We start from the raw sequence: 17,299 nt of genomic DNA, 5'->3' as shown, positions 1-17,299 counted from the left end.
GATTTGGAATGCGTAGCCATTAGGTGCCGTGGATAAATTTCTTTGGGTAAAAAAAAAATCAAACAAATTTCTTACTCTGAGAAAATCACCAATAAGACAATATAATATAATGGGGGGAAATGCCAAACCAGAATCTCAGTGACAAAGATGCTACTCCCAGTAGTGCTGTCTATGTTACCTTGGCCAGCAAAATAGGCATCATTTTCCCAATCTGGCATAAAAAGGGGGGGGGGGGGGTGATAAAATACTTAAACTGTTTATTTAACAAGACAGAATAAGATAATGAATATGAATGAAAACACAAAGTCACTTTGAACATAGGCTGGCATTATTATTATTAAGGCAAAACCAAGTTAAAATGAAATCATTCACAACAAAGACTGAATTAGCCATTATTTGAATGCCTCCAGTTTATGCCCCCAGTGATTCATTCATTTATAATAGAGAACTAGATTTGTGGCATGTTATGTTAGATTGATCAATCATAAACTGGAGTCGTTTCACTTATAGTTTCATGATATTCCGTTGTTAGTGGGCGAGTCAAACATTTTTGGAGTCGTCTTTCACATCAGTGTATCTTTGGTCTTATTTGGGGGTTTTGGTTCTGTAAGAGTGTACTCTTACAACAATGACCAATAGGGAAGGGGTTTTTGCATGAAAATAACAAAACTGTAAATTAAAAACAAAATAAAATAAAGTGCTTACTCTGTGGCACGGATATGGGCTAAGAGCTAGAAACACGAAATGAAAAACGGTCTACCTTCAAGGATCTCACTTTCTAATGGAGAAAACATTTTTTTTTAAACGGGTATACTGCATCCATGAAATGTCTACAGATTATAAATGGGAGCTAATCTCAGAAGGGAGCAGGGAATAGGAATACCAGATGTGGTCCCCTTGTAAGAGAGGAGTAATCCAATCTGTGCAATTGCTCCTTGTACCAACTAGATTACTCCTCTCTTACACCCTGTAGAAGATGGGGTCTGAGTTGTTGTAAGACGAAGCCAAAAAGCTAGTGAGGGGAGATGAAAGAGAAGCATATCCCAGGCCCAACACATAGCCCATCAAGAGGCACAGACCCGGGACCAGTGCATCTTTAAGGACTAATCAGAAAGCCAGTGTCCCTGAATGTCAGACCATGTAGTGGGAAGTAAGGCACCAGAATATGGGTAAGGAACAGACTGTGAAGGCTTTAAATGTCCAGTGTTTTGTATGGAAATAATAGGGAGTCACCAGAGCAGATGCAGTTTGAAAGGATGAGATCTGAGCTTTAGGAAAATCATCATGGCCGATGAATGGATGCTTGAATGCAGGGGGGAAGAAACTTGGAGGCCAGGAGACCAAGCAGAAGCCTGCTGCAACAGTCCAGGTCACCTAGTCAGAATGGAGCAAGGAGGAAGAAGAGAGGCTACAGAAGGGGCCTATGGGGGCACCCAGTTAGGGAGGGCAACCTGGATGAGGATCCAGCAAGGGGGCCTGAGAAAAGGAGAAGAGACCTGGGCCACAAACACCTGGAGAAAAGAGAAGCTGAAGGAGAGCAACAGTGAGACAAAAAACAGAAACAGGCATCGGACAGCCGTAGGTGGCTTTGCAGAGAACCTTGTCAAGGGATAGGGCTAGAAGCCAGACTGTGGAGAAGCCAGGAACTTTTCTTGAAAGGGAGAGGAGGGAGGAGGGAAGCTCAGAGGGCAGCAGGGGGTAACAAGGTGGCAGGGGGCCTCTGCGGCAGACAGCCCTGCCCCGCAAGGGCTTCCTCTCACTGAGACATCGGAGAAGGAGGAGGCTACAGTGGAGGCATTGGAGCCAGGAGAGGGAAGAGGAGGGGGCAGCTCTAAGGAAGGCCAGCTCCTTGGGGACACCAAGGCTTGAGAAGGGATGAAAAGGTCTGCAATATTGATGGTGAGGTGCTTTGATGAGGAAAGGATAAAAGGAATGCCTTGATGCAGCGAGGTCCCAGCTGAGATTTTATAAAAGACAACTTATCAGAGACACAATCCACAGTTTTAAGACTTCCTCCAGCTTCACTGAATAAAAGAGAAGGTGTCCTGAGAGTGAATCACTGCATCCCTCCTGAGCCTTGGGTACTCTCCAAAGTTATAAATGAGAGACCTCTTACAATCTTCATTTGTGAAGGCAGTTTCAATACCGCTAAAGTAATAAATATTTAAATCCAGAGCTAAAAGGGACCACAGAGGTCTACCCGCTCCAACTTCCCATTTTACAGATCAAGAAACTAAGACCCAGAGAGGAACTGGCCACAGACCTCTTTACGTCACACCACCTCAACTATTAGCAAGCAAAACCCCCAAACTTCCATGAGCCACCCTGAAGGTCGCAGCATCTAAAACACTCCTCTCATTAAGAGAGGAAGCACCCAGAGGGGTAGATCCCACACACTCTACAGAGAGCCTTCTTCCCAATAATCCCATGATATAGCCTAGCCACATCACCCCGTTTTAGAGATGATGAGACTAAGAGGAGGTTAAATTTATTCAATATCACACATTCAGTAAGTGGGGCAGCCAAGACTTCTCTTGCTTCTGCTATTTTAAAAATTCTTGGAGGGAAAGGGGCCAGGTGTTTGGTCATCTGTCCATGCCCAGGCCCTAGCACAGCACATATTAGGAGTCAAATAAACATCTGTTAAAAGGAGAAATGATAGCACCAACGTTTTATAATTCTTAAAGTTATCAGTTGTTATTTTCAATGAACTAGTTCAGTTTCAAAAGACAAAGAAGACTGTATCCCAGGGGTGACTAAGAGTAAGTAGTTAAGATCCTTCAAATATCTGATGCTGATACATTTTTAAAATTTCCTTTACAACCTTTTTTCTCCAATTTTCAATCCTACTTCATATCCTTTTTTCCCCTCCTCTCATTTTCCTTAATGGGAAAAGGACTAGGCTAAAATTTATAACATCCAGGGAGATCTAGGTTTGAGCCCCACCTCAGAAATTTATCAGTTATATGGCCTTTTAGAACTCTATGAGACTCAGTTAATTTGCTTGAAAAATGAGGTAACAAGAATTGTGGTCTTTCTTTTATATAGCTAGTATGATGATCAAATTAAATACTATCTTTAAAGACCTGTGCAAACCTTAAAGCACAATGTAAATTCTGACTATTATAAATATCCCATGCTACACTGCATGTAATATAATGCCTATGTACATACACAGAAAATGTGATAGAAGACAACCAACATGATATATATTATTAAGACTGTAATAAAATCAAAACTGAAGGAGGAGGGGCTAATAACAAAATGTATAAAGGGAGAGGGAGGAAAAAAGGATCAGATACTTACTGCACTCCAAAATCTAGGGCTGAAGGCCGAAAATATAAATCCTTCCCACTAGATAGCTTATCTGAGAATCTAAAAAGGAAAAAGAAAACAGGAATTAATTTTATTATCCTTTTAAAGTTTTCCTGATGAACTTGAAGACAAATACACCAAACTCATTAAAGATCCTTATATGGATAAAAACTCTCCCAAGTATAAGGATATTTTGAGCCAAGTTCTAGAAATGCTTTTAAAATAACCAACATTGCAAAAAATTGGAAAATGAGGAGATGTCCCTCAATTGGAGAATGGCTGAACAAATTGTGGTATATGATGATAATGAAATGCTATTGTGCTATAAGGAATGATGATCTGCAGTTTTCTGTATGAACTGGGAGAACCTCAATGAACTGATGCAGAGTGAAATGAACAGAACCAGAAGAACATTGTACACAGAGAGTAAAACACTGTGGAACAATCCAATGTAATCAACTTTGTTACTAGTAGCAATGCAACAAGCCAGGACACTCCTGAAGGACTTACCGGAAAGAATGTTATCCACATTGAGAGAAAGAAGTATGGGAGTAGAAATGCAAAAGCAAAACATATGACATCACTTATCACATGAATATATGGGTATGTGATTTAGGGTTTAGGACTTTTAAAATCGCTCTACAGAAAAAATGAATAACATGGAAATAGGTGACCAACAGTTGTACAACCCAGTGGAACTGTTGGTCAGCTCTGAGAGGGGGGAGAGAAGAGGAGAGGGAAAGAAAATGTATCATGTAAACATTGGGAAATATCTTTTAAAAAATAAATAGAATTTTAAAAATAACCAACAGTACAATAAAATGTTCTCAGAGTCGAGGGTAGAAATTCTGGCTAGGCAAGAATCATTATTCATGAATCATGGTTAATCTAATGTCTCATCAAAACGAACAAGAAAAATCTAATGTAGGGCTTAGCTTCCTGAAACACATATGGACAAAAAAGAGGAATTGGGAAGTTTTATAACAGGTTTTCTTTTCTGGATCCAAATAAAAGAAACCTTTCAAAAAGTTTTAATAAATGCTATAAACCTTGTAAGATCTTTTTGCCTTTTCATAGGCATTCACCAAAAGATGTTTTCCCAGCAAAGATACTATCATGGATTACCATTTTCTTTATTAGCTCATTTTGCAGATGAGGAAACTGAGGCCAACAGGGTAAATAAAGTGAGAGTCATACAAGTAGGAAGTATCTGAGGCTACATTTAAACTCAGGTCTTCCGGACTCCAGACTTGGTGTTCTATTCACTGAGTCAAGAGATATTACACATTCCCTTAAAAAAAAAAAAGTCCTGCCAACATTACTATTAATGTTAATTAAGAAAGAATAATAAAGGATTTCTTTTTATTTCACAATTGAAAATTCATATTCTACTTTTTTTTTTAAACCTTCTGTCTTGGAATCAATATTGTGTCTTGGTTCCAAGGCAGAAAAATGATAAGAGCTTGGTAATTCGGGTTAAGTGACTTGCCCAAGATTACCCAGTGAGAATGTGTCTTGGGCCAGATTTCAACCCAGGACCTCCCATCTCTAGATCTGGCTCTCTGAGCCACCCAGCTGCCATTGCTCCCAAATATACTTCTTCTTAATGGCCTGTCCCAGGACTTTATCTCAAAAGGGAAAAAAAAAGATAGAATAGATTAAAAATGAAAAATCTAAGAAAAATGGTTTAGCACTGAGTAGTTACCCCACCCACTCCCACCCCCCAGAACAGGTCTCTGCAAAAATTGAAGATGGAAAAAAAAAGAATCTGACCTGAGAGAAATACTACTCTTTAATCGCTTCAAAACAGGAGGAAAATCTGGCTAATTTTCTCTCTGGCGCATGGAGTACTCTTCTGGAAGGGACCCCTGGGGAGGAGACCCAAGGAGGAACTGTCCCAGGCCCAGACCCAGCCCTCAGGAGGCTGGAGACCTAAGAGCAGGAGGAAGAGCCAGAGAGGGAGGAAGAGTCAGAGAGGGAGGAAGAATCAGAGAGGGAGGAGGAGTCAGAAGCAGCCCACCCACCAACAACCATTTACTCCAGACTGACTATGTGTTCAGTCCTGGGATGTTTGTAACATTTCTAGCCTCAAAGAGCTCACCTTCTCCTGTGAGAAGACATTTTTAAAAGTTGAATCTAAAAGAAATGCAGCATAGCATGAATGGGAGGCAAGCTGGGCTGAAGGGACTCCTGGAGGAAGGCCCAGGAAGAAACACCTGGCCCCATCCCTATCATCCCCTTCCAGCTCCAGCATCCCCAGGGCTCCACGTGGTCCTGCTGACTGCATGGCTGCATTCCTCTTACTAGGGGAGGAGCTGGACCTGGGAACGGGCCCCCTGAGGGCATGGCCTAGGCAGCTTGGGTCTCTGTGCGCCTGGCACCTACCACAATGTTTTCTACAATAGGGCACTTATTACAGGGGTGCTAGATTGCGCTAGAGGGGGGAAGAGCTGTGTGCAGGCAAGCCAACAATGACAGGTACATACAAGGCAGATAAGCCTGGGGCAAGAGCTGAAAGAGGTCCAGAAGGTTATGGAGTCCAAACTCCTCATTTTCCTGGTGAGGGGTATCAAAGGTTCAAGGGTTTAGTCATTTGCCCCAGGACATCCAAGAGGGATGGGGAAGGGACAGAGACAGAGACCCTTTGTGATCTAGCTGGAAAGGGGGGAAAGTCTGGCTTGCCTTAGAACATTTTTTCCCCCAAAATACTTTGGACTCAGAACATTTTTGGATGGATGGATAGATAGATAGATAGATAGATAGATAGATAGATAGATAGATAGACAGACAGACAGACAGATGATGGACAGACAGTAAGACAGACATAAGAGAGAAATGGAAGCCATTAAATGCTGTTATGTGTTATATCAAGCTACAGAAACACTGCTAGATAAGGAGAGAAGGGATTTAAGGGAAATTTTGGAATAAGATATATGAAATAAAGGAACTAAAAAAGGTGATGGTAGATAAACTTCAGAATCTAGAGTCAGGAAGACCAAAGTTCAAATCTAGCCTTAAACACAAAAAAGCAGTGGGATGGTAGGTAAGCAGGTCTGTCCTTGTCTGCCTCAATTTCCTCATCTATAAAATGAAAATAATAGCACACCGTCCCAGGGATGTTGTGAGGATAAAATCCAGTATTTGCAAAGTGCTTTGTAAATCTTAAAGCATTATGTAAACACTAGATATTATTTTCATCCTAAAAAGTTTTCACAAGTATTTTTGTATATTCATAATTTTATATTTAATATTTCAGAATGGAAAACACCGTTAGCCTTAAGCATTTTTTTCCTAAAACCCCCAAAGACACTGTGGGGAATGCCAGGATCCTACAGAAATGTTAGATCACAGGGTAGTGTAAACCTAATATGTATATTAACTTCTTTGGTGAAATGTTAAATAGCAGTAATTCTCTTGGAAGAAGTCAACCTAGACCTTTAGAAAAAGAGGAAGGTGCAAAAATTCCCTCCTCACTCCCAACAAAACAAGGCCTTCAAAGCTAGCCTCTTTAAGGGAAAGAGATAATGCCATTTACAATCTGTTTTAATTCAGCCACTGTTTATTCAACATCTACCATGTGTGAGACAGTTTCAGGCACTAGAACAGTGGTTCTCAAGACCTTTCTAATGCCGTGACCCCGCAATACAGTTCCTCATGTTGCAGTGACCCCAAACCAAACTCAAAACTGTAATGTTGCTACAGTTATGATTCGGAATGTAAATACCTGATATGCATATGTATTCTCATTGCTACAAATTGAGAGGTTAAGAACTGCTGCACTAAAAGGACACAGACAAAACAGTCTTCTTTTCCACTAACAGTATCTCCCTGCTATAATCCATCCTACACACTGACATTGAAATGATTTTCCTTAAATGATTTTCCCTTATCTGATAAATATCACTCCCCTAGTCAATAAACTCCAATGGTTCCCAATAACCTCCAGGATTAAATATAAATGTCACTGTTAAAAACCTCTAAAAATCTTTACAACCAAACCCCAAATCTATCTTTCCAGCCTCGTTGGATATTATTCCCTTTCCTGCACTCCAACCTTGTCAACAGACAACATTCTCTCCCAATATTTCCACCAGAATGCTCCACACCTGAAACCTGCCTCCAGGAACCTCCCTCTTCCATCAAGAGGCAGTTCAAGCATCATCTTCCACAGGAAGCCTTTTCTGATCCCCCAACTGCCAGTGCCCTTCCTCCCAAACTAGTTTCTGTTTAACTAAGATAATGTACATCTTACACATGTAAGTACTGATTTATTTATATATGGCCTTATTGTCTTGCCCACATAAAATAAACTCTTTGAGCTTAGAAATTGTTCCAATCTTTGTATTTGTATTCCCAGTGCCCAGCTCATCCCCTGGCACATAGTAGGCATTTAATAAATGCTTGATGACTCCAAAATGTTCAAATACTGATGCTGCGACATAACCTTGAACAAGTCATTATCTGAGAGTCAATGATATAGGCAACAAATAAAGGAACAATTAAAAACAAAAATTACTAAAATAGCAAAAATTCAGAGAATAGGCCTAATAAACCAGCTTAATCTAACTATCTGTAGAGGACTATCTCCTCTATAAAATCTTCCCTCTAACTTCTGATGTCTGTTCTGACTTCCAAATCCAAAAACTGAAACTTAAAGACATCATTTGTGTGAAAGTTTCAAAACATTATCCATTTTTCTCTTCCTAAATTGTCATCATGGAATCAAATCAAAAATTCAGAACCAGAAGGAATCTTTGAGGTCCTAATGAGTCTAATTCTCTCATTTCACAAAGAAGAAAACTGAGACTTAAAATTCAAGTGTTTTTAACCTAACGACTCCAAGGCCCACCTGTTATCCACTATCACAGACAGCCCCCCCCCCCAATACTACAAATCAGATTTGGCCTTACTACTCAAAAAAAATTTTTTAATAAAGTTAAAAGAGCATTTTTGATTACACTATTTTAAAGGTATGTTTTTGGAAATAAAGTAATTTTTGTTATAATATCATTAAACTAGAGTACTTTTCTCATTCAAAAAAAATTGGGGGTAGGCAGGGAGAGAATGGGAGAACCATCCACACAAATCTCAAGTATGTGCTAAAAAGAGTAGAAACGACAGAACCTCCCAAGCTACCAACTCTGGTCCTCTGATGTCTGTTTTAGAACATGTGTTCTCTCTTTCATAGAATAGAATAGAAATAAATGTTCTCTCTCTTTCCATTTCAAAATAAGTCAGCAGCTTCAGAGAAATCACTCTGCTGATTTCTCATTAACCATGAAAACAGAAGAAAAATAAATGACTTCCCACAAACCTCCCAGATATCAGACTTAGTCTGTGAGGACTCTCAGAGTATACCTTAGCAAAGTGCTGTTCTTTTGAAGAATATCTTAAGTCAGGGTCAGTCTAACTTCCTCTACTTTTAGGAATCCAGAATTCAACAGAAGATGAAAAGAGGGGAAGATCTGGGGCAATCTTATTTGAGTTAAGCCACAATTCCAAATGTAAGCCTCGCTTCAAAATCAGGGTATTTTTTCAGAAATAAGCTTGGCTCCCAAGAAGAGATGAAAAGACACCTCCAATTCCTTTGCAGAGGTGTGTGGGGAAGCAGGGACACAGGAGGTAAAGAACACAGTATACTGTCAAATTTTTCATATCTATTCATCAAGTTTACTGGATTATTTTTCTTTTTAAAAAAGTAAGTCCTTTTGCTAAAAAATGTTTTTATAAGGGACTGCTCTCTGGAATGGAGTAGGAATTATAGAAGGTAATTTAAGGCAATATAAAAACAAGATGGCAATAAAAATTTTAATAATGAAAGTGTTAACCTAATGTACAGTTTTAGTTAGGTAAGCTTCTATTACACAAATGTCTTCCAAAATTTGGGGAGGTTTTTTTCCTGATATGAATACTCTGGGGTTCTAAGTTTAATGAAAGTCTTTCATCTCCTTGGGAAAAGAGAAAATTCATATGGCATGGGGTCGTGTTTTTCAGCAGTGCAGAACCCAAGGGTGAAAATTTGAAGGAGAGAAGATAGAAAAAAAGGAAAAGAGAGAGAAGGAGGAAGGAAGGGGTAGTGCCCCCCACCCCTTCCTTCCTCCTCTTTTCTTTTTTTTGGGGGGTGGGTGGGCTGGGAACAGGAACAGAGCCCAGTGTCACACAAGTCTCATGCAAACTTCCCCTACAGCAATAAAGTTCAAAGAAAATTCAAGTCAAATTATTTTGAAAGAATGTGTATTTTGTTCAATCTATGTATGTTCAACACATATATTCATATATACAGATAAATACATATTCATGTACAAAAAGTGAAAGATTTTTTTCATTTTAAAACTTCAACTTCTAACACAAGGCCTACTTGAGTTTCCCCCCTTTACTATCAGGATAAGAGTAGTCACAGGCATTTTCAGATTGTAATTTATGTGCAATCAATTGCATTTCAGAGATTCCTAAATACAATTATTCATCACAAAGACAAAAGAACTAAATTCATCAGCTGTTATGAACCACTCCAATTACATAAAAAAAAATCAGTTTGGTATCTCTTCATTGGGAAATCCATGAATCACCCTAAGACTCGGCCTGCTCAGGAAGAAGTTCAGATAATTGCTTTTCTTCCCCTCTCTAATGCTCCCACCTTCTTACTTCTCCACTGAACCCAAAACCAATTAAAAAAAAAATCATTCTGCAAGAAAGATTTAGAACTGGAACTAGATGGATGACCAAGAATTGGCTGCCCAGTCAGCCTATGCCCAAGTTAAGCCTGAGAATTACATACAATTCCTTGGAGGCAGCAGTGCCCAAAAAAGCTCTCACACAGCCCTAAGACCATAATGACCAATTCAAACAAAGAAGAGGGTTGGAAAGGAAATGCTGAGAAATGCACTGGACCATCACAGTAAACACATAACTGTTGCATAAAATGTCATACAATATGGATTTGTGCTGAGCTTCCCCATTTTGAACTTTCTAAAATAGTATGACCTTACAGGGGAGGGATCCAGCAAAGTCTTTAGGGTAATTGGACTAAAAACAAGATTTGAAATAGATCCTCCTAATGCAATGACCCGGGACAATTCTGAACTAAATTCTGAATTAAAGGAAGAACCCTATCCACATCCAGAGAAAGAACTGTGGGAATAGAAACTCATTAGAAAAATATATGATTGACCACATGGCTCAATGGGGATCCGATTGAGGATGTTGACTTTAAATGATCACTCTATTACAAATATTAATACTATAGAAATAGGTTTTAAACAATGATACATGTAAAACCTAGTGGGATTATTCATTGCCTCTGGGAGGAGGGAGGAAGGGGGGGGGGGAAGAATATGAATCATGTAACCATGGGAAAATATTCTAAATTAATTAAATGAATAAATTTTAATGCTTTAAAAAGTTTAAAATAAAATAAAAATAAATAGATCCTCCTTTTCCATCTTTTATTACTCGGATTTTATCCACCCAAGTCAAAAATAAATTACTCATGTTTCCCAACCTTTATCTGGTCCACAAAGGACCACAGATTCAGAGGGAGAAGGTAATACTTCAAAAACCATGTAGACCAACCCTCTCATTTTACACATGAGGATTAAAAGACCTGCCCAGCAACACATTGAATTGGGATTCAAACCCCAGCCCCTAACTCTCAATCCAGCCCATTTTCCTATGGCTACCTCTTCTCTAGCCTCTGTGTTTATTCAGTACCATATGCCTAGAATTCTATCTACACACACACACACACACACACACACACACACACACACACACACACACAAAGAGCTTTTAAAAGAACAAAATCTCAAGCTATACTATAACAAAACAATTTGGTACTGGCTAAGAAAAAGAGTAGTGGATCAGAGGAATATGTTAGGAAGTCAGCACACAGTAGTTAATAACAAGAGTAATGTAGTGTTCAATAAACCCTAAGACTCAAGCTATTGGGAGAAGAACTCACAATCTGACAAAAACTTCTGGGAAATCTAGAAAATAATATGGCAGAAACTAGGCATAGACCAACATCCAACACCATACACCAGGATAAAGTCCAAATGGATCATTAATCTAGAAATAAAGGGGAATACCATGAACAAATTAGGGGAGCACAGAAAAAAAATGCCTGCCAGACTTATGGATAAGGGAAGAATTTATGACTAAACAAGACAAAAGAATATTTTGAAAAATGCACCACATAATTTGATTACATTAAATTTAAAAGTTTCTATACCAATACAACCAAGATTAGAAGAGAATAATAAGTTAGGGAAGAGGGGTTTATAAGAAATATATCTGACAAAGACCTCATTTCTCAATATATAGAGAACTGAGCCGAATTTACAAGAATACAAAGCATTCCCCAATTGATAATGGTCAAAGAATGGAACAGGCTATTTTCAGAGGAAGAAACTAAAACTGTCTATAGTCATTTGAGTAAATGTTCCAAATCACTATTGTAGAGAAACGTAAATTAAAACAACTCTGTGATACTACCTCACTCCTATCAGAGCGGCTAATATGACCAACAAGTAAAATAATAAATGCTGGAAAGGATGCAAGAAAATTGGGACACTAATGCACTGTTAGTGGAACTATAAACTGATATAACTCTTCCAGAGAATGATATAGAACCATGCTCAAAGGGCCACAAAACTATACATACTCCTTGACCCAGCAACACCACTACTGGGTCTATATCCCAAAGAGATCAGAGATTGGGGGAGGGGAGGGGTGGACCTATTTATACCAAAATATTTTTAGTAACTCTTTTTATATTGGCAAAGAATCAGAAACTGAGGGGTTGTCTGTCCATCACTTGGGGAATGGGTGAACAAGTTATGGCATAATGGTGTAACGGAATACTATTGTGCCATAAGGAATGATGAACAGGATACGTTCAGAAAAACATGGAAAACCTTACATGAACTAATGCAAAGTGAAAAGAGTAGATTCAGGAGAACTGTACAATGATCAACTGGGAAGGGCTAAACTATTATCAGCAAAGCAAGGTTCCAAGGGATTTTTGACTTAAATTAAATTAAAAAACCACCATCCACAGCCAAAGAAGGAACTATTGGAATCTGATTGTAGATCAAAGCATGCTGACTTTCACTTTATTTCTTTCATGGGTTTCTGGTTGCATATATGACATTTGTCTTCAGTCACAACATGAGGAATATGCAAATACATGTTGCAAGACAATATTCATAATATAACCCATATCAAACTATTTACTGCCTTGGGAGGAGGGATGAAGAAAATCTAAATTGTATAATGTCAGAAAAAAATTGCCAAAAATTGATTCTACATGTTGGGGGTGGGGAGGGAAAAGGTGTGTGTGTGTGTGTGTGTGTGTGTGTGTGTGTGTGTGTGTGTGTGTGTGTGTGTAAGAGAGAGACAGAGAGACACAGAGAGAAAGGAGAGAGAAGAGAGGAAAGAAGAGGGGAGGGGGAGTATGTTGGGTTAAAACTGACAAAATCAGTCAGCAGTACATAACCCTTCTTAAACTGAGTTCTAGTACATTGCTACTATTAACCTGGCTTTTCTCAGACTCCTCTGAAATCAGAGGTGCTTTGACATCAGTGTAGCCTAGGAATTGCTTATGGGGGTATCTATATCCATTTTGTTTTGTTTTCTTAATAAAAGGAATACATTCATCTTAATCAGGGAGAAAGACGCATTTGCTTACCTGTTTATTCTAGTTTGATCTGTCTTCCATATTTAGAACCATAATCAAAGCCCCTCCCACTAAAATCTGACAAGAGCAGGTTTGGAATTACTATGGAAACACTGATTTGGGGGATCCATAATTACTATCATCACACTGAAGAGATTATGAGCTCTTGGGAGTCCAAAGACTCTTTTTGTCTTTGCACCCAGTATCTTCTTTGTGTTGGTATGAATAAATGTTTGTCAAATGAAGAGCTTTTTACAACAGCCCATTTCCTGGTGCATATAAAAACCTGAGGGTATGGGGTGGTGAGCTCTCTATAGGAATGAGTATCTGTAGAGCTTGGAACAAAGGATCCTACCATCTTCTCCCTCCTTAGTGACCAGGGACTACTGAGGCTAGTTAGCCAAGAAGAAGATATGGCTAAACTATCTGATCTAGATTAGACCTTAGGAAGAGGGAGGATAGAGAAGGCAGGCAGCAAGAACACTGAGAACTGATAGCCTAGTATTCTAAGTCCAATTCTACAACCAACCATCTTCTAGCCTGAAGAGAACAGACATCTCCAATCAGACCTAGCCAACCCTTTTTCTTGGATGTGCTAATGTTTAGACAAGATAGCACCACTTTCTGAACTTTGCTGCTAAAAGACATGGAAAAGCAATTAACTGAACTCAAAATGGAAAAGAAAAAAAAAGACAACTGACAGTGGGCTAAATCTGTCTCCTTGCCCTGCCTTCTCCTCCCATCATGCCCCAAGCCCTTGGACCTCCAACTCCAGAACTTAATCATCCACAAGGAAAGAAAAATTTTAAAGTATTTTCCCTTATGCAAACACCAAGGACTCAAAGCAGACCCCAGTTCTAAGGCTGCTGCTATGTACACTGTGAGCTCAGGCTGAAGACACACCAGACACAGACAAGGAACCCAACTCTGGACAGCTCCCAGGCTGGAGTTATTGATGTTATCATGAGGATAACTAAACTTCTTATGGGGCCCCAGATAAGTCATTTCACTTCTCTGGGTCTCAGCTTCCTCATTCCTCCAATAAATGGGTTGGAGCCGATTATAGGATGGCATAGCTCATTCGCAGATTTAGAACAAGAAGTTCTGAACCCAATGGGCTCATTTGATTTGATGAGGAAACTGAGGCAGGTTCAAAGTGGTTTTGTCCAAAATGATACAGCTGGCAAGTAACATGGTCAGCATTTCCACCCTAAATATTTTCACTCTGACATTTCTTCCATGGGCATCAGATATCTGCTACCACTGATCTCTAAAGATCCCTTTAGCTCTGATTTTATTAATGTGCTAATTTTGTGTATTTCTTGTACATACTTATAAATTTACATATAGGGGGGCAGTTAGAATAACTCAGTGGATTGAGAGCCAGGCCTAAAATGAGAGGCCTTGGGTTAGAATCTAATCCCAGACACTTCCCATTTATATGACCCTGGGCAAGTCATATAACCCCTTACTGCTTATCCCTTACTGCTCTTCTGCCTTTGAATCAATACACAATGTTGATTCTAAGAAGGAAGGTAAGGATTTTTTAAAAAATAAAAATAAATGCATATATAGATATCACCTAACCCTGTCAGAATGTAAGTATGTTGAGAGCAAGGACTGTCTTATTTTTGTCTTTCTGTCTCTAGTGTATGGTGGAATGCTTGGCATATAGCCAGTACTTAATAAATGCCTGCTGGTAGGCCAGCATGCTACAAATTCAACACTTAACCATGAAAAGATGGATGAGAATAAAAATGTGTCAGTTCACCCTTGACAGAAGGTTCGTGGTCAGAATGATAACCGAAACTCATGCATATTTCTACTTCCCTAGCAGAAATCATTTTTTGCCCATGATCAAGGAGCTGTGAAGCTTATAAACTCCAGAGTCAAAGTCCAGATGATTTTATTTCTTCCATTAAAATATAAGGTTAAAAAAATCACTGAATGGAATCTAAACAGATTTAAACCTTTCCTATGAAGTCTAGGGCTTTTGAACTTCTGAAAGTAGGGAAGACAGGAAGTGTCTCAGGTTCAAGACCAGTGTTGAACCTACACAGGTAGCATGACTGAGAGCCCTTTCCCTGAGTTTAGGCCAGCCTGACAAGTTTCCCCTGGAATATACAGATGCATGTGGTTGCTAGGGTGTCTCCCTCAAACAGCCTGCCTCCACAGAGTAACAGGCATCACACCTTAGAATTTTATCCCAGGGAGCTAGCTGTCTCATGGTAGAAGGCACAGGGCCAAGGTGGTACTGATGTCAAGGCTGACGTTTCCATTTCCTCTCTAAATATTTTTGCTGATCACCAGTCCTCCACTATGACTATGTCTAAAGGGAGGGAAAACTGCAGGCTTAGGGAGCTAAGGCTTCACTAAAAAGCAGGAGAAGTGAGGACAAGCAACAGCCAAGGAAGGCCTCCCATATGTTTCATCACCTGTCCATTTACTGTATCAGAAATGAATCAAAAAGCATTTATTTAACACTATATATAAAGTCAGCACAAGCAAGTGCCAAGCATTGTGCTAAGTACTAGGGAAATGAAGGCCAAAAAATCCAAAAGCAAAAACAGTCCTTGATCTTAAGGAGCTCACATTCTACTATAAATTCCTATGAATACACTATGTGCATACAAACTACAAACTGTGTATATAAAAGATCAGATCAGCAATGTGCTAACAAATGACCAACCCCAAAAGAACAGAAAGGAAAAAGGATAAATTCGCATTTACTTAAACAGGTCCGATGGCTCCTTTCATCCACAGCATACCATTTAGCTCTTCTTTTCCTGGGCCAGAGGCCCTTATGTTCCTTATATTCCTCCCTCCCACATGCCTTCTTTCGTTCTGATCTTTAATTTTTATTTTTTAATTTTAATTTTTTTAAATTTTATTCAATTGATTAATTAAAGGAATTTTCCAACGGTTACATGATTGATGTTCTTTCCCTCCCCTTCTCCCATTCCCCCTCCCATAGCCAACACACAATTCCACTGGGTTTTACATGTGTCAATGATCAAGACTTATTTCCATATTATTAATATTTGCACTAGGATGATCATTTAGAGTCTCCATCCCCAATCATGTCCCCATTGGCCCGTGTGATCAAGGAGATGTTTTTTCTTCTGTGTTTCTACTCCCACAATTCTTTCTCTGAATGTGGATAGCGTTCTTTCTCATAAGTCCTTCAGAATTGTTCTGGATCATTGCTTTGCTGCGAGTAGAGAAGTCCATTACATTTGATTGTGCCACAGTGTATCAATGTATCAGTCTCTGTGTACAATGTTCTCCTGGTTCTGCTCCTCTCACTCTGCATCACTTCCTGGAGGTTGTTCCAGTCTCCATGGAACTTCTCCACTTTATTATTCCTTTTAGCACAATAGTATTCCATCACCAACATATACCACAGTTTGTTCAGTCATTCCCCAATTGAAGGGCATCCCCTCATTTTCCAATTTTTGGCCACCACAAAGAGTGCAGCTATGAATATTCTTGTACAAGTCTTTTTCCTTATTATCACTTTGGGGTACAAACCCAGCAGTGCTATGGTTGGATCAAAGGGAAGACAGTCTTTTAGCACCTTTGGGCATAGTTCCAAATTGCCATCCTTTTGATCTTTAAGGAAGGGAGAAAATAATGAAAGTGAGAAGAAGCTCAGGAGACATATCTTTTGCACTTCTTATTCTCCCTCTCCCCAGTTCCACTAATATCTGCAGGCATATGAGCAAAGTAGTGAATGTTTTTGCAGGCTGGTGAGTTTGGTTTTATGAATGGTTATAAAGACAGATTCAAGTCATTTGTATGATAAGGGCACTTCAGATCCTAAGTATTTTCACTGGAGTTTCTAAATATCTTCAAGTTTGACTGAGAACCACTTAGAAATGATTCTTAAGTTTTCAAGAGAGACTTTCACATCCAACAGCATTGAAAAGTCTCTTTTCCAAACAAGGTACTTTAAAATTATATTGGGCAGATTTCTCTGAAGCGATGCAAAGTGAAGTGAACAGAACCAGGAGAAGGCTGTGCACAGGAATGACAAGAGTGTACAATGATCAACTATGAGGGACTTAATTATTATCAGAAATGCATGGATCCAGGCCAAGTCTAAGGGACTCAAGACAAATAAGGACAACCACTGCCATAGAAGGAATAGATGGTGTCCAAAAGCAGACCGAAATGCATCATTCTTCACTTTTTTTCCTCCATGAACTTTTCTCCAGTGTGAGCACTATGTGTCTCATTTCACGTGATGAACAAGGAAATATTCATTATATGATAATATATGGACTTCCTGTATCATATTACCTGCCT

The 17,299-nt window shown here is 39.2% G+C and overlaps 1 protein-coding gene across 3 annotated transcripts in view; it reads right to left on the bottom strand.

The window, feature by feature from the left end:
- Positions 1 to 17,299, bottom strand: part of TMEM131L (transmembrane 131 like) — a 163,763-nt gene that overhangs the window by 82,554 nt on the left and 63,910 nt on the right. For all 3 annotated transcript variants that reach the window (XR_008912917.1, XM_007496214.3, XM_007496215.3), the window contains exon 4: positions 3,307 to 3,375. Coding sequence is in view for 2 of the 3 variants with exons in the window: in XM_007496214.3 (XP_007496276.1) it covers positions 3,307 to 3,375 (69 nt within the window). In the remaining variant the exon portion in view is untranslated. The remainder of the gene's footprint in view (positions 1 to 3,306; positions 3,376 to 17,299) is intronic.

The sequence above is a fragment of the Monodelphis domestica genome, chromosome 6 (genome assembly GCF_027887165.1).
Source record: "Monodelphis domestica isolate mMonDom1 chromosome 6, mMonDom1.pri, whole genome shotgun sequence".
Taxonomy (NCBI): domain Eukaryota; kingdom Metazoa; phylum Chordata; class Mammalia; order Didelphimorphia; family Didelphidae; genus Monodelphis; species Monodelphis domestica.
This window is presented reverse-complemented; position numbering and strand designations above follow the sequence as displayed.